The sequence below is a fragment of the Siphateles boraxobius genome, unplaced genomic scaffold, assembly GCF_051911475.1.
Source record: "Siphateles boraxobius isolate OS27281-9 unplaced genomic scaffold, OSU_SipBor_1 7, whole genome shotgun sequence".
NCBI classification, from domain to species: Eukaryota; Metazoa; Chordata; class Actinopteri; order Cypriniformes; family Leuciscidae; genus Siphateles; species Siphateles boraxobius.
Window position 1 is genome coordinate 13,731,297 of NW_027509197.1, and position 6,941 is coordinate 13,738,237.

The 6,941-nt window shown below is 37.3% G+C and overlaps 1 protein-coding gene across 1 annotated transcript; it reads right to left on the minus strand.

Moving 5' to 3' along the window:
* Positions 1 to 4,436: 4,436 nt before the first annotated feature.
* Positions 4,437 to 6,604, minus strand: cdk5r2b (cyclin dependent kinase 5, regulatory subunit 2b (p39)). Its single transcript, XM_077216705.1, has one exon. The coding sequence runs from the start codon at positions 6,219 to 6,221 to the stop codon at positions 5,307 to 5,309; it is 915 nt and encodes a 304-aa protein (XP_077072820.1). The 5' UTR covers positions 6,222 to 6,604; the 3' UTR covers positions 4,437 to 5,306.
* Positions 6,605 to 6,941: the final 337 nt, after the last annotated feature.

A 6,941-nucleotide genomic window follows, 5' to 3' on the forward strand; every position in this document is an offset into this window, starting at 1 on the left:
AACCTAACCTGTGTTTACAAGCATGGTGCCAATCTTAAAAAAATCACTATTGTCACATTGGGTGTGTCAAGGATAAATGCTATAATTGAAGGAATGTGAAGAGCGATCAATCTAAGTCAACCTGGTTAATAGCGCTCTAATTGCCTGCTGAAATCATTGTGAGGCAGTCTTTCTGGTAAACACAAGCCTCTGTGACAGGAGAGGAGTGTTGGCTGGTGTCCCTTAGAGAAAGCTTAATGAGCAGTACTGCTTTGAATCTGTCTGTGTGATCTAGTGACTAACTCCCAGCCAGTGGGTGGCTCTGAATGTATCATCCATTCAAGTCAGTCACGAAACACCCACTCTGACTCTATATATAGTCAACATCCTCCATCTCGCTCTCCCACAGAGAGACTGAAACAAAGTGAACACGTTACTCATTATACAACAGTTTTAGACAAATAATTTGCAACATTCTATATTATTCATGTCAAAATAATCCTCTTTCATAGGTTTTACTATGGATTTCTGTTATCATTTATTCACCTCCATGTCATTCAAATCCTGCATGAATCATATGGACTGTTTCTTTATTTTATTTGGAGCTTGACAGTCACTGGTCACATTCTTTTATTGTATGAAGAGCAGCTTGAAAATTATTTAGAATTTCTCAAAAAAAGAGAATAATATTAGTTTGGAACTGAGTGTGAGTAATCAACTATTCCTTAAAGTTATACTACTTTTTTGTGAAGAATATATTTCCTTTGCTTTAAGTTCACTAAGTCAGAGTTTTTATGAAAGATGTTTATTCACTGACTCGTCAATAGAGTATTACTAATGACACTTTGATTTCCAACCCGATATAACCTGTTTCCACTAATCTGGGATTAGCTGGTGGAAAGCCTTAGGTAAGATCTCTTATACAGTATATATAGCCATGGCACAGTGTCATACGGTCAAATTGACTGTGACTACAGAAGAAAGCCTCCTGGCAGATTAAGGAACCATTATAACAAGTACAAAAATAGAACTAATCATTCTTTGTTTGGCACTTTGGTTGGGGTCTCTTGGGGTAAACACTTATTTACTAAGGATTCAGGAGTCTTCATAGGTGCAACTAATAAGAAACATTCATACAGCAGACAGAACATATTACAGTTTTTCTCAGTCTCTTTGGTGCATTTCTCACATCACTATTTACATTTGCACAACAGTTAGTTCAACCTCCACATTATTTAGTCATTTGTGCACATCATAGTAGCAGTTTCTCATTCCTTCCAACAAATTGCAAATGCTTTTGGACATGCATCAATTGCTTTCATACAACTCTCTGCTGTTTTATAACATTATCATTTGCTTATGTCATGTCAGTCAAAATTAACTATACTTGTGATTGCTGAATAGTCATTCCATATAAAACTAACAGTCCACATTTCATTGCTTGAGTCATCACATACAAAAATGTTGAACTAGTTGTCAAAATCTGTCAAGCAAATTTTGCAAATTGTTTTAATCCTTTTTTTTTTCTGAAAATGTCTCCTACTGTAATTGAACCATTTCTCTCAGGTGAACCTATGTGGCCAGACAGAGAGGAACGTCTGCATGTGCATGAAGGATTTTACAGTATGTATGTTGCATGTTCAGTTCCAATATGTACTGCAATGTTGTTTACAGTTGAGCACAGCTCTAAAGGTAGTTTATGTTTGTTGTAAATAAAGGGTGTAATTTTTTTCTTTTGCACAATGCTGTGAACAAATTAGAATTGTAAAGAGCATATGCAGTAAAAATGTGAAACATACATATTCAGTGTCTTGTACTCAGTTACCTCACTAAATACAGTAATGTGTAACTTTACTGTAGTTTCCAAATGGCTGTGCAAATAGTATATAGTGCTGTCTTGAGCATTTTCAGGTAGTGTTACCAAGATTTGACTTTTTTGCATTGGAAAACATTTACAGAGTAAACTCATAATAAAATACATGAATATAGTAATAAAAACATGAAAAAGCCATTTGACTATCTTGGTGTCAGAACTTTTCATCTTACAGTTTTTTACAGTCGCTAGGACACATTTCTCAATACTTAGGTCACTTTTTCAAAACTCTTCACACAGTTCTCCAAACCAACTTTCAGCTCGGCACAGCAGTTCATTTCACTTTCAAAATGCACTAAAACTACCAAATCACTTCATACATGTCTCAAATCAACATATTCTTCCATCACACTAGCAAAGGTTGACAGACAACAAACACACTTTGTCACCCACAAAACAATGACCTAAAAAACACTAACAACAACATTATACAATGTTTTCTTCTGTAAAACAAGCACACCTCTCTACTGTTTAGAATTCACTGCAATATATTTTACTGGAATGAATCAGACATGATGCATGCTTCAATATATTTTATGTCTTTTTTTGTTTTGTTTTTTTCACAGACTAATTACAAAATACAAGAATTTGTACACACCATTCACCGATACAGATACAATAGGAATCAGCTGTGGTTGGTCCAATTGTCCAATTGTTTTTATAGCATTTCATTTTTAGATTCGAAATATATTTCATTACAATATTACTGTAGAAATGTAGCAAATTGCTGTCATATTCAGTTTTTTAGTATGTTATTGTTTTGAACATAAGTTTAACAGTTTTGAAAACAGTATGTAAGCATGTGAGTTTTTGGTGGTTGTTGTGTCGAAGTGAGAAAATAATTAATGTAATTTGAAAAATGTAGTCATTGAATGCATTTTGTGCCAAAGCAATGATAAATGATCCACAGTTTAGCCCACATATACTTCTGTTGTGCTCACTGTGTGAAGAGTTTTGAAAAAGTGACCTAAGTATTGAGAAATGTGTCCTGGCGACTGTAAAAAACTGAGATGACACTGACACTTTCATTGACACGAATACTTGCTTTTGAGGAATGAGCTATCCATTTTGAGCAAGTGACACGCTTTTGCAGGTTATCAACTAGGTTTTGCAGTTTGTACTAATTGTTTTGAGAACTGCATTAACTGTTGTGCAAATGTAAATAGTGATGTGTGAAATGCACCAAAGCGACTGAGAAAAACTGTAGTGTCCAGTGGTATTGCTTTGGATTATTATGAATGTATAACCTGTCCGCCATTCAGAATTGAATGGAGAATTCCATAATTTTAATGTGCATTTAATTCAATTTAAAGAAGTATTACTAAACTGAAATGTATCCAATGATGTGATTTTAAACCGGGAAAAGGAAAGTTTGTCAAGACAAGCAGATTAGACAGACATAGATAGATAGATAGATAGATAGATAGATAGATAGATAGATAGATAGATAGATAGATAGATAGATAGATAGATAGATAGATAGATAGATAGATCATTAAATAAATATATGGTAAATGCCTGGGAGCTGGAAACTAGATGTAGCCTCATGTTGCTTTATACAACAGAAGCTTTAAAAATAGTTCCAAAACTAGGACATGTGCTGATGGCGAGCAAATTTCCTACTCCAAAACTACTTGAGGGCATAGCCTTCTTGACGTAGGCCTATTCATAATGTTCATGTGGCCATGCGCTGCTTGAAGACAAAGCGCGTAAGGTTCTGCAGTGCTGTGAATGAGCGATCCTGCGGTTACTATAGAGACCGACTGGAGAGACGAAGCCCCAGTTCACATGTATTCCGCTGACCCAGAGAAACACATCTCTCAGACTGCAGCACATTCCGGCCAATGAACTCGAAGATCATTCATGTCAAGTGTTTTATTCACAATTCCGCGAGACCCGCTCATTCTTGCTTTCAGCTGAACGGGATTGGCTGATGATCAAAAAAAGTTCCAAATAAAATAAATACGTAGCCTCTAGTGAAGTCATAAACATGATTTATCCATCTGTAAATTAATTGTTGACTAATAATTAGGCACATTATATAAAAATTATATAATTTACCATTTGCTCTTTCCTTTTTCTAAAAAAAGATTAGGAATCAAGGGGAAAGGATTAAAAAGGTAAAATAACCAACGCATAAATCACACAGTGAGAGAGAGAAAGAGAGAGAGAGAGAGATAGAGAGAGACAGAGAGAGAGAGAAATAAATAAATAAATTGTAGCCTGTTAGTTGTCACACTAAAACTCTTAACTTAAAGTTACATGGTTGCTTTAAAATTGAGTTTCCTGAAATAAAAAAATGAGTTAATACAATGGAGACTGGTTTAATCAACAGAAACTCAAAATAATATGTTATATGAATCACATTATATTGTCCTAACCACATTAATTATCTAAGTTCATTTGACAAAAGAAAAAAAAAAGTTGTGATAACAAATCATGAAAATAATACATTAGTGTACGTGTAGACATGGTGGATGCCTTGTCCCAAAGTGTACAAAGCTTAAATGGATGCTATATAATCTTATAATAGGCCTATTTCGTCAACTGGCACGTGCAGTGCATTAATAAACTCGATTAATGCTTTATTGATCAACAAAACCAGTCAGACTGGGTTTTATTTCATTCCAGCAAGAGCACCGAAGAATTATGTCAAAATATAAAATAATCTCCAAAGCAAGATCTGCCCATTTTTTCCCCTCAAATCATTGTGAATATAATAATAAAAAACCCATAGTTTCCTAAGATCACAAATGAATTGGCACATAGAACATCTCAGTGTAGAGAAAACGCTTTCAAGTATCACATCCAGAATGGCGTCTGTCAACAGAGCAACATGAGCACATGTTAGTCAGGTCAGCACCTTGGATAGTTCCATTCACATCTCTTCAAATGTAGATTTATCCTCCTGAGACCCACTCACTTGTCCACTGTAATGTTTTGAGAGATACACTAAGCCTTGATAACAACGTCCAATCTTTAATAATGTAGCCAATACAATAATATAAATTGTACATAATACCTAAAAATATGAATATTAGGCTATGTATGTTATACACCAAACACTTAAATAGCCTATACCTAAAAAAAAAAACCTTTTCTGTGGGTCTCAGGAGGATAGTGACCCAGATAACCTTAGTAATGATAGCTGAGACTGACAATATATATATATAGAATAAACGTTAATTTGTACTTTCCCCTTTTATGTAAGACTGTAAAGTAACAGACACAAATCTATATGACATATAAGTTATACCGGTGAAGTCATGTTGGCTATTATAAATCACCACTTAATACTGTTAAAACAAAGCCGACAAAACAGTGTCATAAATAGGCTATTGTATTGATAAATCGGCTCGTGGCGCAACGCAAGTCACTCAAGCAGAGCTTATTACAATTACATCCAATAGGCTACATCAGTAGTAATTGATCTCTGCTCAGATTTCGATCACAGTCAGCGGTCCAGTTCGCTTCCATGCTTCTTACAATCTCCTTCGTTTTTTAAGTCTTGGAAAACCTCTGTGAAAAAGTGCGGATCCATGTTAATCTGCAGCATTTTCCCGCTCAGTTTATCGATGACATCTAACGAACGTTCAAAGAACGCGTCCGCATTGGTGTCGACCATGAAGGGCTTGAGAGGATATGAGATCTCGTTTCCGATGTAGGAATACGCCAGATAGAGGCAGGTCAGAAAGGTCCCGTGGAGTTCACGTGGATTGTCAACATCATCGGTTACAGTTTCCCTAATGAGGAGATAGACGAACACGAGGTTGGCCGGCGTGATGAACCCGTGGTCCTGCCAGCCCTGCAACAGCAGAGTCCTATCCACGTTGCGGAACCAAAGGATGACCTCATTTGAGGTTAGTTCCTTGACTTTGCAGCACCGTTTGCAAAGGAATTCACCCAGGCAACGGAGAAGCTCCCCGGTGGAGGCCTGGACGATCACGCGCCGTGGCGACAGGAGCGACCGGTTGCTGGGCTGCTTCTGAACCGACACCAGTTGCTTCGGCGCTGTATTGAGCTGGTCCTGATCCTGATCCACATGGGGAGGAACCGTGGGGATGGACACCGCAAGAGGTCCATTTTTCGTTTTCCGCTCGGTCGATTGTTGCGATTTCCTGAAGTTCTCCTGGTTCAGATGCTCGACCGGACAGTCGCTGCTATCTGACAGCGGAGCAAGAACCGGATTTACTTTCTTGGTACATTTTTTCTTACCCGATGCAGTCACTAGCCGCTTAAGTGTGAGCATGGACACGACTACTGACTGCTTTGTAAGGCTTTTTTCTATTTTCCCATTGGCTTCGTCTTCTCCATCTTCCAGAATGGTCCCTTTAGTTACTATAGGGGACACAGATAACACGGTACCCATATTGCAGAGCGCGTGACAAAAATGTTATGATATGGCCCTGTGCGCGCGGAGACGTCGCAAGAGCTTGAGCGTATCAGATCAAAAGTGCAGATCCATTTGGTTAGTAAAACAGGCAGGTTAGCAAGTGGACTGACAGACCATCATAAAGGAAATTCCAGAGCAGTCAGACACTCCCTCCACTTCTTCTGCAGTAGTGACTGCAAGCAAGTCCCGCATCGCCTACCTCAACCCAGGGGATTTGTGGTAAACCTAACCAATCTGACATCAGTTATGTTAACCGGGATTATCCCATCGTGTCTGTGTAATTAGCCAACCTCAGGGCTACAGAAGACGAATGACAGTCTAAAGAACCAATAGAAACAAACGTCTCCACATATCAGTTCAGAAGGTAGAATTTTTAGACCGCACGAGCCAAGTATAGTTCTGCTATTCCCAGACAAGGAACAATTCTCTCCTTAGCTACTCCATTTCACCTACTTATCACTGAAATACATCATGTGTTATTTCAAATGATTAAACTATGACATGAGATCAACCAAGATAAATGTATTGTATTGTATTGTATTGTACTGATAAATGAATAATAAACAACAGTAACAGTAATATTTGTATTTTTAATAATCTTTGGCCTAGAGGGTTTTCTAGTATTTTCTTTTTTTAAAATCGTATAAATAAATGACAATTTCCCTAACCCACTGCACGTTTTGATGTTTGAAACAG

What these genes read in the sequence shown, in the direction of transcription:
- cdk5r2b (XM_077216705.1), bottom strand. Translation starts at nt 6,221, where the DNA reads ATGGGTACCGTGTTATCTGTGTCCCCTATAGTAACTAAAGGGACCATT.